Source organism: Centropristis striata, chromosome 4 (genome assembly GCF_030273125.1).
Source record: "Centropristis striata isolate RG_2023a ecotype Rhode Island chromosome 4, C.striata_1.0, whole genome shotgun sequence".
Classification (NCBI taxonomy): domain Eukaryota; kingdom Metazoa; phylum Chordata; class Actinopteri; order Perciformes; family Serranidae; genus Centropristis; species Centropristis striata.
In genome coordinates this window covers 30,097,530-30,119,816 of record NC_081520.1, presented here as the reverse complement: position 1 = coordinate 30,119,816, position 22,287 = coordinate 30,097,530, and the positions used below count along the sequence as shown (strand labels likewise).

Sequence of the window (22,287 nt, the reverse complement as noted above, 5' to 3'; positions counted from 1 at the left end):
TGACAATTCTTTTCACAAGCATAAATAACCAATTTCTACTCCTGAAGTTTATGGGGGCCACATTAATTTTCAGGGGCCTCCAGGGCAAAAATGAGCTGCTGGGCCCCTTTAACCCGTGTTCCTCACATGCTCTAAACAGTGTGGAAAGTTTTTCTGTGTTGAGGAGCTTTTACTTTTACTTTTGGTACATTAAGTAGACTGCATTTTAGGGATAATGCCTATGTACTTTTACTTGACTTATATTTCGAATTCAGCACTTTTATTTATAATGGAGCACTTCTACGCTGTTTTATTTCAACCTTTTAGTGTCTGAGTGCTTCCTCCACCACTAAACTGCATCTATTATGTTACACATGTTGCTAGAAACTGTACCAAATTGCACATTTGCAAAGCTCAAACACTTCAAAGCTGCTAGCTTATGGCTACATTTGAATTGAAAATATAATTTTATGCGGGCTGGCAGTTAGGTGATAAATGAATATATTTTGTATTCAATTTTTTAAGGCCTATATTAATACATATAATTTCACATTGAATAAAATAAATAGGGTGCTTCATTAGGGTAAACATGATCCTCTCTTACATTATTTATAATGTAGTTTATCAATTTCCACTTTAATATATTGTCTGTAAGTGGCCCCGGGGTGGAGGAGGGTTTAAACAGAGCACATTGACTAAACATCAATAAACTGTGAGAGATTTGAACGTCTCAACAGTAAAATACATAGGAAAACAATGCAGATTTTCACAGAGTTCAAATCTCACATTTTCCATGATGGAAGTCACTTTTCTCGCTGTAACTTTTCACTTTGGGTCTTTAACTCTTGACAGGATGCAAAAAGTTCAGAGTTGAAGGGATAATTTTGGAGAAATCGTCAAGTGAAAGTTCAGAAAGATATTTTTTGGACCGTCTGAGAAGTTGTTTTTGTTTAAATTCTGATCTTATATACTTACCTAGAGACAAACGTAGCAACCATGGAATCTTTAACAGCTGTTTCTGTTGTTTTATTGTTATTGTTTAAATATTTTTATCCTGAGATCACGTCGATATGAATATGTCTCAGTCCTCTGTTGTCTTGTATACTTGTGGTTTTAGTTTCTATATTGTTAATATAGAAATATATTAGTGGTGTTCTGCTGTCATTTGTCTTTCACAACTTTAAATTTTAATTTATTTTATTTTGAATGTGTATCTGAATGATTATCTAATATGATAATTTTCATTATAATATTTTGCCTTCATATGAATTGCATGAGCATGATGTGCAAACTGCTGGTTTATAGTACAAACACCTTTTTTAAATGACTATTTAACCTCTCTGTTTTGAAAAACATGAAATATATACAGATATATACATACAGACCCACACACCCCAGCCCCTAAAAACTAGGACACTTCCTGCACTGCACTTTAATTGTTGTGTACTGCTAGTACAGAGGAAAAAAATCAAATAGATAAATAAAAATAGATAAATAACTATTTTTATTTATCTATTTGATTTTTTCCTCTTTCTACTCACCCCATTCAGCTATTTTTCCATATCTTGTTTTTAACTGAATGTTCTATGTCTGTTTGTTTAAGTCTTTTTTAATGCCTTTTTACTGAAAAAATACCAAACTGAATTTCGTACACATTGAATAATGACAAAAAAGAATCTTTAATCTTGAAAACATAATTTTACAATATGTCTAAAAATGGGGAAAAATGTAATCAAATCAAATCAAAATTACTGTATTTATCCCCAAGGGTAAATTCAGTTAGTCTGGTAGAATCTCTTGAAGAATGAGACAGCCTGATGGCTGTAGGAGAGAAGGATCTTTTGTATCTCTCCGTCCTGCAACGGAGAGAGAAGAGCCGTCCACTGCTGTTTTTTTGGTCCATAAAGGTGTTGTGTAGCGATGATCCGGGTATTTCAGGATGGCCTCGAACATCTTGACAGTGCATCTCTCCATCTCTCATAATATAGTATGCCAAAAAAGTCAAAAATTGGTCGTAGTGTAGTTGTAGTTGATCATGGTAATAGTATGTATGTCCTAAAATATCAAGAAAACACCTTGTTACAATATGTCAAAAAATTTAGAAAAAAAAGTCATAGTATAGTATGTTGAAAAAAGGTCATATTGTAGTTTGTTTAAAAAAAACATTGTAGAATATCACGTTGATTATGTTAACAATAGCATATCAACGATCTACAACGTCATCATTTAGTATGCCATAAAAATGTTTTGCACCTTAAACCTTTAATGTTATATCCCATTTCATTGTTTCTTCTTTGCAAACAACAAGAATAAAGTTAATATAAATTTTCACCATAAACAGCAGAATGTCTTTTCTGATTCAATTCAGTGTCATTTTCTACTCCGTTATTGTCGTCGTTGTTGTTTTTGCTGCTGTTTTAAAAGCACACATAATAAGTATGTGGTCCGTACCCCTCAGGCATAAAAAATAACAAACACCAAAGACAGTTTTACCAACTCTTATTTCTAACGTTTTAATAGCAGATGACAGTAGCATTTACAATCAGAGAAAAGTTACAGTAAAAAACAAAACAAAATAAAAAACAAAAACAAAATTGTGAATGATTCTATAAAATAAAATAAAAATCTGTTCAATACAGCACAAGATGTAAAATGCTACAGAGATTTAACCATTTGAAAGAATGGAATCTGGTTCATTATCAGTACTAGTCGGTACTGAGAGAAATGTATACACCTGTTGTGCACACACGTGTCATTTCAGATTGAGTCTCTAATTAAGAAAATCCAATGTCCTTCTGCCAACAGACCAGCATGACAAGTTCAAACCGTGAATCCTGAATCACAGCACAGATGGAACCAAATCACAAATCACAGCTTTTATATGGAGAACTTCTACTGGTGAAGTGAAATCATAACTCCATTTAATAATTCCATAACACCAGCACTAACTGTGAACGTACCTTTTAAAACATGTTTGTTTGTTTTTTTAAATCTACAGGCATCAAGACAGCAAAGCAGCAGGCGTGTTGTACTGATCAGGAGTGGCTCTGAAAATAAAACAAAGGCTTGCTCTTAAGTTTTGCCAAGAAACAAGAAAATCTTTTCATGCAGCAAGTAATTTTGTTCACTGAGAATAAACAACAACAAGGTGTTTGCCTCTAGTGGGAGAGTTTTTACAGCACCATATGGACAATGTGTTGTTAATGTCATTAACATTTGTTTCCTCTGGGTATCACTTATGTTCCTTTTGTTTTGTTTTTCTAGAAGTAGTTCTAGTTTTGACTGCACCAATTTAGGTTTGCTTGCATTTTCTTTACTGTAATAACATGCAAAGCAGCATGCAGGGTCGCCTGCATGTTAAAACAATGCAATGGAAAAAGTCTTAAATATAGATATTTAAATTAGAAACATTAGGTTAAATCTCTGCTTTCAGAGATAACATTAAAGTGTCGTTTCTGCTGTCATGTTGTCCAAATTTTGTATGTGTTGATTTTGTCAGATACCAGTGAAGCTTCATAGATCTATGATTTGGCGAGATAGTGTATAAGTGGATTTTACTGCAGTGGTTTAAGACATTTCTTTGATTTAAGAGGAAACAGGTTTTCCGACCTGGACCCTATTTTATAATGTTCTACTAAGTGAATAATTGCCAAGCAACAACTTGTGCTTTCTGCAGTTTGCAGGCCATCAAGTCTCCAGTGACTGTTTTTACCGGTATGACTACTACCAGCCAAAGAGGACAAGAAACACAGCACTTTTTCATGAAGAAATAACACTGTAGAAACATGGAAAAATAGAGTCCAAGGTTGATTACCTTTTAAAATATGCAATGTCTGCATTTCCCGAAACTAAAGTCAGAAAAAAGGCAGCCATCCTGAAGTCAGACACTGCTGAAAAAATCACCTGTATATCATCATTTGTTGATCTTATTTATAATCAATATGCTACAAATCAGATATGAAGCCCACTGTTTTGACCTCTAGCGCGCTGCGTTTTTACTTGACTTTGTTTTGGGAAGTTTCTATAGAGGTTAGGATTCCACTTGAATAACCATGGGAAATTTCTTTACAGACACAATTTAAAAGCCTGATACTGAAAAGATAGATCTTAGGTGGAACATCACTTTAAGAAAGCATCTATTTAAAAAGAAATAAAAAAAGAAAGAAAGAAAGAAAGTTGGATGAATCCAACATGCAAGGCATGAAATGCAACTCTTCTCCAAAGGAAATCCAGCGCAGTGCTGCATTGTCACCAGACTCGCTCATTAAAATGAACCGTCCAATGGTGGAAAACATCGTATTCAATAGAATAAATATGGCTGTGTAGCTATAGTGATTGCAGCTCAAATGCTTAGCTCCTATATTCTCAACAGTAACACAAATACAGTAGAACTAAGTGCTAACCATGTATTTATATTAAAATACAATACAGTACATTAAGTTGCTTTGTTGCATTTGCAGTCTTAGACAGTCGTGACTCTGCACTGTAATCACTCAACTGTAGTTCTGGTTCGTGTATGAAGTGCTTAACTTTTTTCTGACCTCAAGACTGAGGAATGGACTGACCACAGTCTCCTTCAGAGGTGTTTTTTTAAAGGGGCTGTACACGACATATTTACTAAGTCAGCGTATAGTGGAGTAATGGTGTCCTGACCAGAGAATGATGTCAGGCTCCCTCTGTGTGGTTTAATCTGAGCTTTTTTTGTTGTTGAGAAAAACAACCAACTTGTTCTGGTAGCCAGTCTGGCTGTGCATCCCTGTGTGTGACCCACTTGCCTTCCCGACCCACAATTTTTGTCAGAGAAGCGTAACGGCCACCGCCAGTTCCCCCTCAGGTTACACTGTTAGCTCTGTCCCCACTGTTCTCCTTTTTAGGACTGTTGGATATACTCTGTGTACAGCCACTTTAATAGAAAATAACTAGTATAGAAACTTCTTTGATTGCAGCCAAACATTTATCCATCTTCAGTAATATTTTAGCCCCACCTCACTCAATTGTACTTGAAACCAGCAGCCAAAATCCAACCAAGTCCTAAACTTAAAAAGTCCAACATTTGTCCAAATTTAAAAAGGACTCAGAATTGGAGATTAGATGCTAAATGAAAGACAGATTGGATAAAATACTGTGCACATAGTCACACTGCAGGTTAAATGTAATGTGAACTATGTTACACTGATTTCTCGCAATAGACGGATGTGCACACAAGGAAATGTATCAGAAACTACTGTTATATTATTTAAAAAAATAAATAAATAGATTTACTGTGCAGGATAAATAAACTGATTCTAAACAATGAAAACAACCTTTTGTTTAACGGCACTTACTGCAGCACGTCCTGCTTCATCTCAAACACTGTGCAGCAAACTGGCAAAAACCCCTCAGAAAATCAAGGCCCCTAACCTCAAGGATTTCACACCTGAAGAGTTGAGACAAGACACTCTGGGTTTGAGATCTAAATTCAGCTTAAATTAGGACAACATAGCACAGACATACTATATACTTCCAGAAAGTACTGTGTGCGTATATTTGAGGAAAAAGCAGATGCTGTATGCACTGCCTTGTAAAAACAGTAACAAGGGCATTGTTCAGACCTGGCTTTAACATGTGTCCAGGGTGAGCCAATCACAATTTCTAAGTACTTCTGTTCACATTAGAATGCGTCTTCAGTGACCATTTGTGATCTCACTTCCCTGCTCTACATCCAGATAAACACAGGGTAAACACATGGATAATACAGCAGACATTGCAACATTACAGGACTGTCTGTAGTAATATCCTACATATTTTTGAATTGGAATTTTAATACCAGGTCTGAACAGGGCCATGGTCTTGTTTCTCAAAAGCATCTTTATCTTTTCTTAGAGCAGCTGATACAACATTTGGCACAAATCCGTAGCCAAACTGGAGTGACTCCCAGCCAAAACATTCCTCTTAAGCTTTTGAGAAACATGGTCTTGCTTGATAATACATTCACTTTAGTAGAAAAAAAAATAGTAATTAACAATACCTTCTCAAGCCTCGGGTTTACATTCATTCCGTCAGTCCAACAGTGTATCGTTCTTACACCGCATCCAACAACTCACAGACAGAGAGATTAAAATTTAAGACATGGTTTAACGTTTGGTCTAATGCACCTGATACCTGTACAGCTGACAATGAAAAAGGTGTAGCTCCGAGTCCATAAGAGTCTATTTTATCATCGTCTCTGCTCCAGCTTCTCTGTTGCTCTTCCTTTCACAAACACGGGACGGAAAGAGTGAAATCGACTCATGTATTACTAGAGCAGTATATATTCATTGCTTTCTTCTTTCCTCTTAGCTTCTTGTGTTGTTGAACTCAGCTGGTGGCGTTGAATGATGAAAATGTTTCGAAGCATTTCAGCGACTGGGCTAGTGTTCAACTGTCCTCGCTGCCCAGGCTGTTTAATGGCATCTATGAGATAAATGGTCACTGGAGCTCCTGTTAAGAGTCTCTATGCTCCGTCTCTGACGGCAGATCAGTGAACAAGTTTGGTTCAGCAGTTCAGCTCCTGCAGGCGGCCGGCCCACGGACTGAGAGAGGATGAGAGTGAAGAAAGACAAGAGGAGTCTGCTGTCTCTTACTTTACCTCAACATGTTTCTCTGGTCCTTTCTTGGTCACTTTGTCCTGATATTTAAACATTTTTAAAAAATCTGCCTTTCTTAATTTGGATGAAGTTAATGTACCTGCATGATTCTTGCATTTTTGGGGGCATCTCTGATCTTTTCACACCAGGCAGGGCTTAGTTGGAAAAAATAAAATGTGATGCATGCTTTCTGTCAAACCCAATGAAACTACATCTAGTTTTGAGTGTTAAACTCTTAATAAATAATAACAAAGAATGTTTTTCATCAAATTTGATTGTTACTTATTTATTCAACAAATAATTAAGATTTGAAACCAAGTTTTCAGGGGCTTTAACTCTCTCTCTTTTTGAGAAACCTTTCCATCTCTCATTATGTGGACCGTTCTTTCTCGCCTCTCTCTCTCTCTCTCTCTGTCTCTCCTCCTGTCACTCCTCTGTGATGGTGGGCAGATGAGGGGTACTGGGTGAACTGGGAGTGCTCCGCAGGTCCGGCCGGACGTTGACGCTGGAGATTGACCACACATCACTCAGCTCTGCCAAGGAAGGGGCAAAGGTCAAACAGTTAATAATTTATATCTTCAAATAAACTTTGTGGCTAACACAGAAGCCAAATTCGAGGAGTGGGGCCTTGAGGCAAGGGTGCACAAGAAACATGTATGAGGAGTAGGGGGTGGCTAAATACAGGCAGCTAGCAAAGTATAGGTAATGTGAGCATTAAAAGTATGCATTTATAATAACAAGATGTAGCCATGCATCTATTATTGCAATGAGATTAAAGATCGAGAAAAAAAGAGCTTTGTTTATGTATGATGCAAGGGCACATGTACTGAAGTAAGGACTTATATCAGGCTTTATATACTTTAATTTTCTAGCAGTTCAAACTGGGTTCAGGGTTCATACAAGGTTCCTGAAGGGCTGACATGCAGGACTGACATGCAGGGTGTCATGGGTTGAAGACCAAGGGGAGGGAGATGAGGGCTCCTGCAGGGGGGTCAGAGTGGAGGGGGCTCCAGCGAACACAGATGACCTCTGAAGAGTCTGACAGACACACACAGACACACACACACACAAACACACAGCGAGAGATCACTGCATGCAAACATGAAATCATATAATAATGTCTCTGCTGGTTGTGCTGGTTTCAACTCTTTTCCAGTGGTTCAAAGAAGGGTTTTAAAGAGTTTATTTAGCTTAAGAAGTAGAACACTTCATACTTCAGTTTATCACAAACACACAAAATTCAAAATCAACACATCTGGAGATATGTGGTTTTCACTGGAAAGGAAGGGGAGGAAAAATAACCAAAGCTATGAAGTATAAAGTTGCATAAAATGTAAATACTCAAAGTACAAGTATCTTGGATTTGTACTTAAGTGCAACAATCTTCAGTTTTAAGATTTAGAGAAGTCTTTGTTTTGTAACAAATTAGATATTTTTTAAACATCAACATTTTGGAAGGTGTTCAGCTACTGACAACAGCTTTTTCTCTACATGCCTTTTTCCATTCTCTCACTCAGGCAATGAGATGACAGGAATTAACCAAAATCACAGTAAAAAAGCTGGTATCAGCCAGGATGGAAACGAGACATTTACAGCTAGAAAACACAAGCAGCAACAGAGAGTGAAGAGAAGAAAAATGCATTCATACCTGTCCTGAACTTGCTGTATGGTCCATTCTCGTGAGTTTGACGGCTGCCAGACCAGAAGGGCAGGCCTCTCTCTCTCCACCTGTGACACACACGGACACACATGGACACACACACACGGACACACGGACACACACACACACACACCAAAGAGAGATCAGAGCAGCAGAGAACAACCAAATAATCAGGAGTGTTTCTGTGTAGTTTGTGTGTGTGTGTGTGTGTGTGTGTGTGAGGGGGTCCAGGTGAGTCGGGACTAAAGCCCAGGTATAAAAGAGAGAAGAGAGCCACTGATGATGAAAGGGATGATATGATAACAACAAAGAAAGTAAAAATAAATCCACAGAAGGGGCCATGAAAAAAAGAAAAACAATCCAGGGCCTCATCTGGCTGACAGGAAGTTATGAATCTCACTGACCATTCACACTCGCTCTCTGTAATATCCTCTAGTCTAATGGCCTGGGTATGCTTAAAAAGAACTAGTTTGTCCGGCCAGTTGTCAAACCATGTAAGGCAAAAATGTTTATTTGCAATATTTATATGTTAAATCTCCCTAGCTCTTTAGATCAGTACCAGGCTTATAAAAAAAAAAGTCAACAGGTGTCGGGTATCATTTTTGTCTCTCTGTATCTTTTAATTTCACTCTTTTCACATCATGTAGCCACAGTAACGTCTAAGGTTACGTATTAATAAAGAAACGTCATCAGCAGCCAGGATGACTCAGCCCTGCACAGCTTGACCACCCCAACACCAGACGCTTCAATCAGCAAGGTAGAATAATCATGAAAGTGTGTGTGTGTGTACGCACCAATGGAATATGAAAACTGCAATGATGAGGAAGGCCGACACAGCATCCGTCAGAATCCACATCAAACTATATTCGTCTGGAGTCTGCAGAGACACAGAAAGGAGGGGATGATTACATTTGTTGAGTGTGAACAAGAATATCATTATTTAATTTAGTGAGCATTTAGTACTGGGCTTAGACTTGAAAACTCATATTAAAGAACATAATCAAACTGTTTTGAAGTTACAGAGACATGTAGGTGGTGAGAAAGAATGTTTACGTAACCAAAAGGTCGGAAGCTCAATCTCCAAAACACCCACGATACCTGCTGGAGAGATTTTCGAACCGATACAGAACCTCCTACCTGCCTGCTCACTGAAAGTCACAGTGGATCAAAAAATGTCAAAAATATAAAGTCTGGAGCTACATCTATAAAACACCCTTGAGCTAAAGGCAGCTCTTAAAAATAAGGGGGATGTCGGGCCCAACTTTAGCCCCTGTTGCGGGCTAAATTTTGGCAAGTAAAAACTTTTTAGAAGGGTTCCCTTAGCGTCTGAACTCAAGAAACCTGAATGAATATACTATATGCTTAGTTTAGGCTAATCTTGTGCAATTTAGGGGTATGCAGGGTTTGCAGTATAAATGTGTACATTTCACCATTTTATTTGAATATTTCTACATGGTGGGGTCCCTAAACAGTCTTGTAATTGACTTTTATTCATGGGTGATGATGTGATAATCACAGACTCATGAAACTTTACAACCACAAACTAGAGAAATCAGAGGATGGATGGTGTATATCAGCACTCATGAAGCGCCTCTCGTATAATCAAATTACTTGGTCTGAACTAACTGTAGTAATCCAATAAAAGAGTTGAATCTGCTCACCATGAGGAAGAGCGGCTTGTTGATACTGGACAGGATGTGGATGGCGTTGGTGGTTACGGACTGAGCTCCTGCACACCAGGCCAGAGTGTAGAGCCACGGCTGGCTGATCACATACAGATTAGTGCTGATGTTCACTGACCAGTATTTACTGTAGAGAGACGGGAGGAGAGGGGGAGTGAGAAGGAAACGACATCACTGCCTTGCTTTTAAAACAACAACACGAAAATATTCATGTAATTAATAGCTAAATTAATGTAATTCATGAGTTATGATGATGGTGATGAGTTATTGGCCTTTAATGTTCATTAATTCTATCTGATAAAGTATTGATAACTGTCATTTTTCAAAAGTGTTCCCAGAGGAACTGCAACTTGAGTATCCCTGGCTTATTTGATTTGACTTCAGAGAGAAGGGGAGACAGAGGGATGGATATCTAGGAGGAGAGGCACAGAGGGTGGAAGGAAGGGAAGAGGAGAGGAGAGGAGAGGAGGAAGATGAAATGCCAGATGGAGTTGGTGGTTACAAGATGAAGAGAAAAGAATGAAGGGAGCTGAATGTGAGAAGGGAAGGAAAGAACAGACATACTGGATGAAAGGAGGGAGAGGGGCAAAGAGAGTGGTCACAATGACATTAAAAACACACACACACACACACACACACACACAGAAGGGAATCTCTCTGTAACTCTGTCTGTTTGTTGGGATGAAAGCGTCCTTTGAAAGTCTAATGACCATCTGTTGAGGTAAACAGTGTGCAAGAGGCAGAAATACAGAGAGACAGAAATATTAGAAACACAGATTTTCAGAGCTAGGAGGTAATTATTCTATGACAGGTGACACTGTTATGTAATCTCAGGGAGCTGTATGTGCATTTCCATTTTTGGAAGAAAAAAAATGTGCTTGGTGTGAAACAGCTTATGCCTCATGCTATGCTGTAGCATATGAAAATATATACAGTAACTAACAAATTGATTAGACCACCATGAAAATGAGAAAACAAATATTTTAGAAATCTTTCAAAAGCTTGATTAAAAATAAAATGGTGTTGTTATTTATTTGGCAGATAAACGGAATTCCCTTTTTTATAGCCAGATTGTATCCGGCTCACTGGGCTTCTCTGAGAAGTCAGAAATGAATCAAGCATAACATTCAAACACTAAAACTCATTTTTCTGTTCCGGAATGCAAGTAAATAAATATAACTTGACATCTTAATCAAGAAATAATCATGTGCTTTATTATTTTTAAAGGGTTTTTTTAAAAATGTAAATTTGAAAATTCATGGATAACAATAATAATAATAATATTTCAGCAATAAAAATATAATTTCGATTAAAGAGCTTTTACATACTACATACAGAAAAATTAAAAATGATTTTGGTAAATACTAATGCAGTTAATTTAGGACAGCTGTGGCACAAACCGGTGGTCTAATAAGTTTGTTAAGCACTGTACATCCATTTCCAACGATGAAACCGTCACTGCCCACAATTCCATGTGTTCGTTATGTTGGCATGGATCTTTAGCACAATATCCAGCTCAGAGTCATACATTTTTGACAACAATAAACATGGTGAGTGGAGGAGGCAGAGATTTAGTTGCCGGTGATTTCTGAGAACAATAAATATGTCATAACATCTCATCAAAAATCAAACATTTTTAAACTTTCATCACGTCCTATGGTTGTGTCTTGTCTAACTGTTCACTACACTATACCCACAACAGAAGTCTCCGTCCATATTTGCTATTCACGTTTCAAACTGCAAACTGCAAATTTCAAACTTCTGTTTCCATGAACAAGACAAAAAACTGTGGACTGTGCTCATAAATTTTGTCTTATCTAAGAGAAGACCACAAATAAGAAAATATTGGTGAATCCTAGAAATCACTAGGTACTAACAGAATAAGAAAAAATGTATGTTGATACAAACAAAGAAGAGGACATTAGTTTGTATATCTCCTTCTACATGAGGCCCACTGTAACAACATCATTCATCCGACCAGGCTTCTGTAGTTCTGTAGCAGATATTTCTGTATTTCCATAACATATTACAATATAGATGAATCAACAGTAACAAGAAAAAAACATTTTTGTGGACTGTGAGTGGTGTTAAAAACGGTCAATGTGTGAGTCACTCAACCATCTTTCAGCCTTGTTCTTTCCAGATTGTTCTCCCACAGCTTCTGTTCATATACATGTTCCTCCCACTCACCTCTCACTTATCAACCCCTCGTACCCTCTTCTCTGATAAACCTCCTCCTCTTCAACCTGTCCTCGTCTTTCTCTCACACCATCCCATGCTCTCTTCTCTCCTGTTTCTGCTCTCTTGTCGCTCTTTTCACTCCTGCCATAAACTACTCATCCACCTGCCCCTTACCTCCCTCCCTCTCCACCGAGGTTTTTCTACAAGTGACAAGAGGGAGTCACTGAGGACGAGGTGGCCATCTGCTACATCAGTTACATAACATCACACAGGTAAACACACGAATAGAAGACAGAGTTTCAAAAGCTCACTGTGAAATGTCACTTTCCTCTGAGATGGTACAAACAGGGGTGTTTTACGGGTAGATTTAATTGCAAGTTCTTGATTGTGTTTTATGTTTATATTTAGGGGCAGGGGTTCTGATGGAGACCACGTCCTGTGGTCCTGTCCCTGTCATGTGGTCTGCAGCAGGGAGATTCTGCGCAAACACGATCATTGCTAGTTTTCAGAGGTGGACAGAGAGCTCCGGATGAGTACCTGCAGTACTTGTGAACAACAGGTGATGTAACTCCAGGCACATCACAGATAACTAAAGTATCTGTTATATTTCAAACACAGCCTCGAGTTTCCATCCATTTTATCTGTCGCAAAGTCTTTGTTACTGTTTACATCCCACCATCAGCTGCTGGGGATGTATCGAGTGGTGCTGCCCACTACATCAACACCAAACTACAGATTCAGCAAAAGATTTTAGGTGTCTGTCTGTTAACTCTACAGAGAGAAAACAATGTGCAAGTATCACCCTGTATTTTAGACTGATCTTCTTTATTTATTTATGTGAAGTTAATTTATAAAGTTGACATACTCAGTGTTCTTGTAGTTGATTTAATAAATGATTATATGTGTGTGTGTGTGTGTGTGTGTGTGTGTGTACCTGAACTGTTGTTGTGACATGGTGCTGTAGTGCAGGTTCAGTCTGGTGATGTGGCCATCTGTCAGTTCCTGAATTGAAGCCTTTTCTCCAGAGGTCTGCTGCAGCTGTGGGTCCACAGCCTGGACCATGTCCCTGTCCTCAGATGGCAGCCAAAGCACCTACAAACACACACACACACGAAAAGGTACATATAAATAAAAATAAATCCAAGAATGCATAAAATATGTAGTGCTGTTCTCACTTATAATATGCGGAGAAAAAGCTTTGCCAAATTTAGTAGGCTACAGCTGTTAATTCAATGTACCAGATACATACTTAAAGAGCTCCTCCAGTCAATAAAATTATTCTGCTATGATTTTGTTTAACATGGTTTTCCCACATAAAAAGAAAAAAGAAAAAAAAAAGGGAAGGGGCTCATAGCACATTCTCTCTTTCACTGTCACTTAGAAATTCTAGACAAAAAATTAAAAAACTTAACACAGATAAAAGTCAGTCTAGTCAAGATCCAACAAACACATTTTTGAGTGACTGGGGACTTTAATTAACCTGGCATATTTTGCTGCTATTCAAATAAAGGTAGCGGATCGTATTCTGTATCGGCAGACAGCCAAATTAAGGACTCTGATTGGGACCATGAATTTTTTTATTTTATTGTTTTATTGTCCAATTCCCAAAAATATGTAACAGACTGTGAAAATGGTTAACACCCATCCACATTTTGTACCTGTGAGGAGTTGATGTGGGCCTGCACCACCTGCAGGGTGGTGTTGATGTATGACTGACTGTAGGGATGTCCGTATGGTGGCCTGTGCAGATCAAACAGCACAAGTCTGCTGTTACGGGCAGCTACTTCCAGGAACTGGGCCAGCGAGGGAACAGACTGGTTCTGGGCCTGGTAGCAGTCTGCCTCAGACAGGGACGACACGGTCCCAAACGGATCCCTCTGTAAGGGAGTGTGTGTGTGTGTGTGTGTGTGTGTGTGTAGCAGAGTGATGTTGGATAAAAGATGCCTGGTCATTCTTTCAATTCATGGCAAACGAAAAAATGCAACATCAAGCTGTGTTTATTTTAATAACTGAAAACCTACAGAAAATAGTAGAGAGTAAAGAAGAGTGTTAAAACATAACATAACGTTTTTCTATGTCTAAAAGTATTTAGGTGATATTGTTTTTCATTCTTTTTGAGCAGACAAAGCCATTTATTAAACAACAAAGTGTGTGTGTGTGTGTGTGTGTGTGTGTATGTTCTTCTCACCGATAAGAACCAGTCACCAGCATTCAGCTGCTGGAGCTCGGCCCAGGTAAACATGGAGGCATCGAGGTGCGTTCGGTTGGGGAAAACTTCAGCTACGTTGGTGGTTCTTTTCAGAGTGGAGTCATGCATCAGGAAGGGAACACCATCATAACTACAGAGAGAGATGGAAACATTAAAAGTGAGTGACAGGACAGAGTGAGGAACCAGGATGAAAGTGTGGGAAAGTGCAGGACACAGTGGTGATGAGGAGATAGGAATGAGCGGAAGGAGATTAAAGTCACTAATAAGTGTTTAATTCTTCAAAGCTCTACTCACTGCTCAAAACACCTGCAATCAAATTAAGTCTGGCTTTCATAAAGCCATCTATCTTATTCATGAACACGCACTAACACACAAGTAATCTCAGTGAGCATGTTATCTCATATAAACACATGAGGCATCAGTTATGTACAGTATATGTCCATAAATAAAAGACACACACACTAAGAGATTGCCTCACAAAACCCTTGACAGTTTAATTACACAGGCACTGCCAAGTAGACAAAATCATTCAGACTAGACACACACACACACACCCATATACAAAGACACACACAGGCTACCTACCAGACTCAGCGGGGTCACCAGTAGAATGGGATTAAACTAACCCGCTAATGCTGAGTCATGCCATGTTGTTAATCCCCCAGTTTTCAGGCTGCAGGATTGCGTGTTTAGCCAGCAGCCGTAAACTAATGGGAAGGCTAACAGCTAACTAGATTAGCATGGCAGTAATCACCTTATCGCTGAGGGTGGCATGCTCAAATCTGATCCGTACAATCAGCATCAGACTCAGCATCAGTTCATCGCTGACCGACTGTTCAACTGATATTTATACATGCTGTAACCCCTGGTGTTATGAAACACTACAAATAATTGTATAACTTCACTTTATGTGAAACAAGATTTGGTCACAAATAATTGGAATCAGTAATGTAATATATATTTGTTCACTTAGTCAGGCAGTCAATAATCAAGCAACATTCACTGTGACAGTTTTAAGATATGGGCTATAGTATGTTGCTTAATAAGGACAGGAAATACATTTGATGATATTTAGAACAAAAAATGTTCTGATGAGCAAGACCTCACTTCAGAAAGGTGAACATATTCTGAGTTAGAAAGATTTAGTTTAGAGTTATGTAACATTAAACATTTGCACCTCTGTGTTTTGTGAGATAAGATTTATTAAATTTAGATTTATTAAATGCTATTAAGAGAGATTGACTATTCTTGTTGTACTACCATCTTATAAGGTACAGACTGAGCTAAACATATTAAGATTATAATTAATGTTAAACAGCTTCCTTACTTACAAGCCCCATTCCAAAAAAGTAGGGACACAGTGCAAAACATAAATATCTCTACCAAGTGGTTCCAAAAAAGTTGGGACAGGGGCAACTAAAGACTGGGAAAGTTGTGGAACGCAAAAAACACCTGTTTGGATCCTTTCACAGGTAAACGTGTTAATTGGTAACTGAAGACGGTACCATGTTTGGGTATGAAAGGGGGAACCTAGAAAGGCTCAGCTGTTCACAAGCCAATCTGCACAGGCCAACTATTAAGTATTAGAAGAATACAATCATACACATATACAGTGCATTCAGAAAGTATTCAGACCCCTTCACATCTTTCACATTTTGTTATGTTGCAGCCTTATGCTGAATTGTGTAAATTAATCTATTTTCCTCCTCAATCTACACTACATCACTCAAACTGCACATAGAAATGTTTGCTAATTTATTAAAAAGGATAAACTGAAATATCACATTGAAGTATTCAGATCCTTTATTTACTCAGTACTCATCTTTGGCTATAGAATACTTTCTGAATGCACTATACACAGATGAGACCAGTTAATACCTGATGGTGACGTCTGTTTCCAGTCCTTCTCCTCCAGCTTCCACTGCTTTCTCAAAAGACATCACAGTATTCTCTGGTGCAAGCTACGCACACCCATACACACACACACACACACACACACACACACACACACACACACACAAAACAAAATACAAAACAAAATAATTCCCATAAAAATATCAGAACCAATAGACATGATTAGCATTGTAAATTATAGTCATTTAAACATTAAACAGGATATCCGAAGGTTGAGCTCAGTCTCACCATTGGAGCTCCTCTGTGTCCGATGAGTTTCGGAGCCGGTCCCAGCGTTCCTGCCTCTTTAATGCAGGGTGAGTACATTCCCAGAGGAACCAGGTAGAGAGAGAACAGCACGGACAGGTAGAGACCCAGGACAGCCACCTGACGCACTGGAGAACACACAACAACACACAATATAATAATAATACATAACATATACATAATATGTACATTTATACATATGCATATCCTGACATAACAGTTTTCAGCCAACAACATTAGTGAGAGTTTGTTTATGAGTGGGTCTGTTAAACCAGTTAAACACAAAACAACAAAAGGCTTCATATGACATCTGTGCATCACATCATGGTTGATAATTAACTCTGCATAAAACACACACACAGACAAGTCCATTTGCAGCACACTGTATCATTTACACATAAACAAGTCACTTCAGAGCCTCTAAATGAGGCCCAATAAGGGGTTAAAGTAGTGTGCTGAAGTAGAAATTGGAACTTAATCAGGATGAGATACAGTAAATCTTTCCTGATAGGATAAACATGGTGGTCTGGTGCTGAACAGCAGCCATATGGGTAACAGGCAGGATAAGGGCCGTCTGGTTAGGAAACAAATCTGCCTGGGAACACAGACCAAGTAAGGTCGTTTATAGAAAAAACTCACATACACACACACACACACACACACACACACACACACACATATATATATATATATATATACATATACATATATATATATATATATATATATGAGTAAATGTAGGCCTACTTAGTTATTTTCCATCACTGGTGTTTTATATTAACGCAGCAGGACAGGGTAGCATTATAAATCTCTCTCTGTCTTTCCCTTATCTCCTGCCAATGAGAGACCCCCGACATGACTCAGCATCATTCTGCTCACTGCTGAATCACCACGGCAACCAGCGTATGTACCCATGGAGACCAACAGAGAGAGACAAGACGCAGACGGAGACATAGAGGTCAAAGCCCATTCAGTGGAGAGGAAAAGGCACAAAACAGACCAAAGAAAAGTAAAAAACAGGCAGAGCAGATAAGACAGGAGGTCAGAATGATTGAAGAGAAAAAAACAGACAGAAACAATCAGAGTGACAAAGAGAAGAGTGTGAGTAGGAAAATGAGATATTGATTTCCTGTCAGGAGGAAGTGAAGAAAAAGAAAAAAGGATGGCACGTGGGTCGACAGCTGTATAATCAATGGCAGACAAGTGCGTCACGTTGCTGAGGGGTATGTTTGATTTCACAATAGCATTATTCCCTGTGGGCGGGGCAGCTTAGTGTTACTACAACTGAAGCCTTCATATTCAAAACCCTTCAATCAGCCAATATATCATTTTAACAAGGTCATTCAGCTCTTTATTCCCTCCAGTACCAGCAGTAACGTTGGGTTACAGGGTAACCCTGGTTCTCTGAGTATAGAGAATATCTCTCCACTACATATAGAATATATGTTACGTCAGTTCTTGCTTCGGCTTTTCCCTTTCCTGAGAACTGATTTGGAGGGAGCCACCAGAGCTGCCACAGCCGTGTCCACAGAGGGTGGAGGCCAGCAGCCAATTCTCTCTGGAGCATGTACTGCAGTCATGGCCCGACAGAGTCCAGACCAATGACCCACTGTCAGTGGTGTCTTAAACTGCTTCACGACCACATCTTCAAAATCTGAGAGGAGGGGCACCAGGAACTGCGGCGGAGGTTGCTTGGCAGGCTGCGGCCCCACAGTAGGGGTGCCTGTTTTTAACAACCTGCAACGTGCCTCTCTTTGCCTTGTCGTTATGCAGAAACAACTCATACATGCAGCAGGATCTTCCCTCGCTGCCTGCACGTGGTCTTCCCCCAAACAACACAAAAATCATGTGGGTCTTCTATTGGGATTTTCCTCCCAGCCCAGGCACAGCGGGCCCTCCCGACTTGCCATAGCCATGACCTCACCGTCATGTGACCCGGAAGTGCCCACAGTGTTTTAGCAATGGCTAATTGCTAGTCCGTTTCTTTTCAATGACCTCGCCTTATCTGAATGAATGAATGGAGGGAGAGAGACAGTCGACAGCAAGCTCCTCCAGACTAACTGTACAGCATGGGGTACCCCCTCCCGATGGAAAAACTTTGATCGCACAAAGTGGAAGAAAAGGAATAAAATGAGAGAGGACGCTGGCTGCACCCGCAACTATGTCGCATCCTCAGACCAGCTATACCGCACCCAGTACCCTCAGCTCACTTTTCCTCTTCAAAAGAAAAGAGAGGGCAAGACAGCGACTTTGCAACCCTGAGAGGAGCCTAACGTTAGACCAGCTCTCCACCCAAAGGTACCAGATCACACACAAAACCACCGTTCAAACTCCCCTAATTCTTCCCTTTTTCTTTTCTCATGTTGTCTGATCTGCCGTAGTAAAAAGAAGTGAAGATTAACACTCCTCAGCTTGCTTACCTCTTTTGTTCATGCGGAAAAAGTGCAATGCGATTGGCCAGGAGAGAATGGCCATTAGTGAGACTGCAGCCACATGGAGGAAAGGTGCTGTCACCTAAAGATGGGGAAGGGATTGGCCACAATGTCAGTACATTCTCAAACACTTAATTTGAAACATAGAGTACAAATTTGTTTTCTTTGTAATATTAACTAAAATTCTCTAATGTGATTGGCTGGTGTGTCAGGATCGACTGACCTGCAAGGAGAGAATAAGAGTCTTCCATTCTTTGCTCCAGAGGTCTGACAAGACGGCGGTGGCTGTGACGGAGAACCCCAATGCCACCACGATGCCAGTCTGACACAAACAAGAGGACGACAGGAGACGAGAAAACACAACATAAGATACCTTAAAAAACAAACACAAGCAAGTGTCTATCAGTGGTTTTGTCTATTTATAGTGATTATTATTATCATTACTACCTTGTGGCTCCAGTGAAGGTATAGCCTCTGACCTTCAGACAGCAGACACACCGCCAGCACCTTATTAATAATAATCAAGAACTGTAACAATGGCTGCTTCAGGTAACAATCTCCTACCAGGAATTTGCTTTTGAGACATTATTTAAATAAAAAAAATAACTTAAGGATATTAGCTTTAACCTATCTAGAACATACATGAAAAATGAACATTAACACATATTTATTTTTTAATCAATCAGTGTTCATACCAATAGTAGAGCGATGTATGTGAAGAGAGCAGCAGCAACGACCAGCAGGACCAGTGACCAGGGAAACCAGAAACCTAGAGTCCCAAAGTTAAACCTGAAGAGATACAAGAACAACAGGTATCACATTCAGTGTGCCTCAGGTTAAAAATCCAGTTTAAATGACAGGTTGGTCCCTTAATACAGTCATTTATTCATTATTAGGAAGACAATTCATGTTTTCCTTTATGTTATTTGTTAAAGTGAGTGCCCACCAGTCAAAGTCAATGTAGTCATTCTGAGCTTCACTCCAGAAATAGAGGAATAAAAAACTCAGGAAGAAGGTGAGGATCAGGAGGCCAAAACTGCCACACTCCACCTGTAAAACAGAAATCATATGTTAGTCTTTGTCTTCTTCTTCTTGTCCACTTCTAACCACAGACTGCATACGTGGACGTGGACACTGTGACATCACCGATTGGTTTGTGTGCTACCAGTCACTTATTTGGGGGGTTTTTTTAGCCAGAAGAGACCACATTTGGACCAGAGGATGAAATTTAGTTATCAGCAAGGACAGCCCTAAAGCATACCCTGCCTTATAATCTATTGTACTCTGAACCCGTGGAGTCGCCCCCTGCTGTCCATTACAAAGAATGCAGATTTAAGGCACTTCAGCATTGGCTGATGGTTAAAATTTGCTTTCACCCAAAAAATGTATAACTACTTTTAGTTTTTTACCCCTTAGCTAGAATGTTTTGGGGATAATAAGATTTCCCAACTCCCTGATACTACACAATCTTGTAGACACAGGAGCAAGTCAATCATATTACCTTATGCATATGCAGGCAGTTATTTTGCTACAAGCTGACAACGTATATATGTGCTGATGTTTTTCAGGAAAAAGCAGAAACTGACTGTTGGGGTCAGCAGGCTGGATGGACAAAAACTGTCTAGGGAATCGATACTCTCTGCATGATCAGCAAACTAACAAAACTCAACTCACTGCTTATAGATGATGCTGTGTGTGTGTGTGTGTGTGTGTGTGTACCTTGCTGCAGCAGCACTCTCCTGGCTGCGCCCGGGCTCTTTGGTATCGTCTCCATTGGCAACCATAGAGGCCGGCCAGGCAGGAGACAAACGGCTGGTGTTCATACCTGGTACAGTCAACAAGGAATTAACCAGTGAAATTCACATCAGTCACCAGAGCAGAGCATTCAGGTTTTCCTACATTATTAAAGACAAAAAATCCTGTCTTATCTTTTAAAAAGACAATTTATTTATTCATTGAGATTTAGGATAAAATATTATGGAAAACAACAACTGCCTACTCTGTTTTATTAGAGTAGTGTGTGGAGCACTGGAGACTAAATCAATTTTAGGGCTGACACCATCTGATCAATTGGTCAATTGACTGTGGTTGTAATTTAGTTAATCTAGAGATGATATGCAGTCTTTCCTGATTATTTGAAGCAACCAACTTGTGAAATATCAGATTTATTGCCAAGAAGGAATTTGCCTAATCAAAATAAAAATAGAAAGCAAGTAATGCAACAGTTAGGTAAAATTAATAGAAACAATGACAATAATATTGACAACAAATGACAATGACAATAAAACATATGAAAAAAATATATTTTTTTAAATAAAAGAGCCTTTACAGTTTTTGCAGTAATTTGCAAAAGTTCACAGTATGAATTTTAGAGAATAAGGATTAAAAAGAAGATCCCAAAGGGTTCAGATTCAGTAATCAGATTTGATGCATTGATATGATGCATTCAGGCTACCTCTGTAGAGAAGCACTGTGACTCATCCTTCTGTGCAAACACAGACAGCAGGCTGTGGTACGTCAGAACGAACAGTTCTCCATGAAAAGAGCAAACGCCAAAGTTTGTAGATCATCCTGAATAACCAGGAAATTGATTGGAAAGAAATATCATGAGTTATTTTTTTATGATGTTTTAAAACAAATGAAATTATGTTCAGCTAAGGCATTGGCGAAATTTCAAAGTCTCACCAACTCAAATGTAACCTATCTGCAGGGCTGCACACCAGTAATAAGGGCGTATAAAATGTTTTTGTGTTTTTCTTTTATAATGGGCAATCACTCCACACTATAAATTGCCAAACAAGCACTGTCTTCAAAGTAGTATGAATGCATGTGAAAAAATCTAAAAATCTTCATTACATCAGTTCTGTACCTTTGCAGCAGCTGCCGCCGCACCACCTTTAGCTTCCCCAGCTTCAGTCTGGTCACGGGCATTCACTCAGCCAGAGCCCGGCATCACAGTGACAGAGAGAGAGAGAGAGAGAGAGAGAGAGAGAAGAAAGGAGAGAGGAGAGAGGAGAGACAGAGAGAGAGAGAGAGAGAGAGACTGAGGAGGAAGAGGAATTGACAGTAGAGTGAGGTTGGAGGAAAAAAGGCAGGACCACCACACCTTCACCTAGAGGGAGAGAAGAAAGTTTAAATCAATTAAAATGTATTTTTAGGAAACCTACACTCAGCAGGACAGTGTGTGTGTGTGTGTGTGTGTGTGTGTGTGTGTGTGTGTGTGTGTGTGTTTGTGTGTTTGTGTGTGTGTGTTCCTGTACTTTCTACATAATGAGGAATGTGGAACACGTTTTTAACCAACAGAGTGAGGACATTTTTGGGAAGTGGGGACATTTCGGCTGGTCCTCACTTCTTTAAAGGTTTGTTTGAGGGTTCAGAC

General features: G+C 39.2%; 1 protein-coding gene across 3 annotated transcripts; it reads right to left on the bottom strand.

Moving 5' to 3' along the window:
• Positions 1-2,478: 2,478 nt before the first annotated feature.
• gdpd4a (glycerophosphodiester phosphodiesterase domain containing 4a) lies at positions 2,479-21,904 on the bottom strand. 3 transcript variants are annotated; one of them, XM_059331146.1, is made up of 17 exons: positions 21,778-21,899; positions 21,364-21,479; positions 20,628-20,733; positions 19,855-19,958; positions 19,604-19,697; positions 19,356-19,415; positions 19,132-19,230; positions 18,897-18,990; positions 16,459-16,604; positions 16,195-16,277; positions 14,296-14,446; positions 13,766-13,984; positions 13,042-13,199; positions 9,906-10,053; positions 9,039-9,121; positions 8,233-8,312; positions 2,479-7,117 (listed from the first exon to the last, which is right to left on the bottom strand). In XM_059331146.1, the coding sequence occupies exons 2-17, from the start codon at positions 21,387-21,389 to the stop codon at positions 7,011-7,013; spliced, it is 1,758 nt and encodes a 585-aa protein (XP_059187129.1). In that variant the 5' UTR covers positions 21,390-21,479; positions 21,778-21,899; the 3' UTR covers positions 2,479-7,010. The 3 variants fall into 3 exon arrangements, with proteins under 3 accessions (XP_059187129.1, XP_059187127.1, XP_059187128.1); XM_059331144.1 differs by lacking the exon at positions 21,364-21,479 and having other exon boundaries at positions 21,778-21,904; XM_059331145.1 differs by lacking the exons at positions 2,479-7,117; positions 21,364-21,479 and adding an exon at positions 7,161-7,622 and having other exon boundaries at positions 21,778-21,904.
• Positions 21,905-22,287: the final 383 nt, after the last annotated feature.

What these genes read in the sequence shown, in the direction of transcription:
- gdpd4a (XM_059331144.1), bottom strand. Translation starts at nt 21,839, where the DNA reads ATGCCCGTGACCAGACTGAAGCTGGGGAAGCTAAAGGTGGTGCGGCGG. An exon ending in GACTACATTGACTTTGACTG is followed by an intron (nt 19,698 to 19,854) that starts GTGGGCACTCAC and finishes GTATCTCTTCAG; the next exon opens with GTTTAACTTTGGGACTCTAG. An exon ending in ACCTTCACTGGAGCCACAAG is followed by an intron (nt 19,231 to 19,355) that starts GTAGTAATGATA and finishes TGTTTGTGTCAG; the next exon opens with ACTGGCATCGTGGTGGCATT.